Source organism: Penaeus monodon, chromosome 24, assembly GCF_015228065.2.
Source record: "Penaeus monodon isolate SGIC_2016 chromosome 24, NSTDA_Pmon_1, whole genome shotgun sequence".
Lineage (NCBI taxonomy): Eukaryota > Metazoa > Arthropoda > Malacostraca > Decapoda > Penaeidae > Penaeus > Penaeus monodon.
The window spans coordinates 10871740-10872369 of NC_051409.1; the positions used below are offsets into that span (position 1 = coordinate 10871740).

General features: G+C 35.1%; 1 protein-coding gene across 1 annotated transcript in view; it reads left to right on the forward strand.

Moving 5' to 3' along the window:
* The window catches only part of LOC119588563, a gene marked incomplete in the record, with an annotated part of 91152 nt that overhangs the window by 78765 nt on the left and 11757 nt on the right, over positions 1-630 (forward strand). Inside the window, 1 exon segment of the mRNA XM_037937203.1 lies at positions 57-157. Coding sequence (XP_037793131.1) covers positions 57-157 — 101 coding nt within the window.

Consider the following 630-nt stretch of genomic DNA (forward strand, 5'->3'; position numbering starts at 1 on the left):
GTTTAGAGGGTAAGAGAAGGGTAGAGGAGTTTCCACCTTAAACCTCTCCATTACAGGTTTCATCAGAGCTCCTCGATGAGACCTACCAGCACCTGATGGACACTCATCCAGAGGCCTTGGACCTTCTGCTGCGCCGCCGCTGCACAGGACCAGATGAGTGAGTGCTTTAGGGTGATAGAATAGGGGTTACTCTGCCTGGGATCAATCATTTTAACCATAACAAAATAAACTAATGATTAATATACTCACACAAATAATGTTCATAGCCACTTCTTTCAGGAAAAATTAGGTAATATCCCATTTCAGTATGAGATTGACCATTTTTTTTCTGCAGATGAATTTAACCTTAATAATTGTTCTTAATATCAATAACCATTATATTGAAAAGAAATAAGTGGCACATTTTACTTGTAAATAGAATAGCATGGTTTTTGTTAGTAATTAGAATCACACTGTAAGTATATCATAGCAAAGATTTTTCGCACAAGCTCAATGTTTTTGTCATTTTTGCTTTTATATGTAATTGTAATAAATAATTCTCATCCAAGAAAATTTCAGTTCAAGCTTTTTTAGTTTTTTTAGTTAGTGCTTCATAGGATGAAGCAAGTGCATATAGACACACTTTTTAGC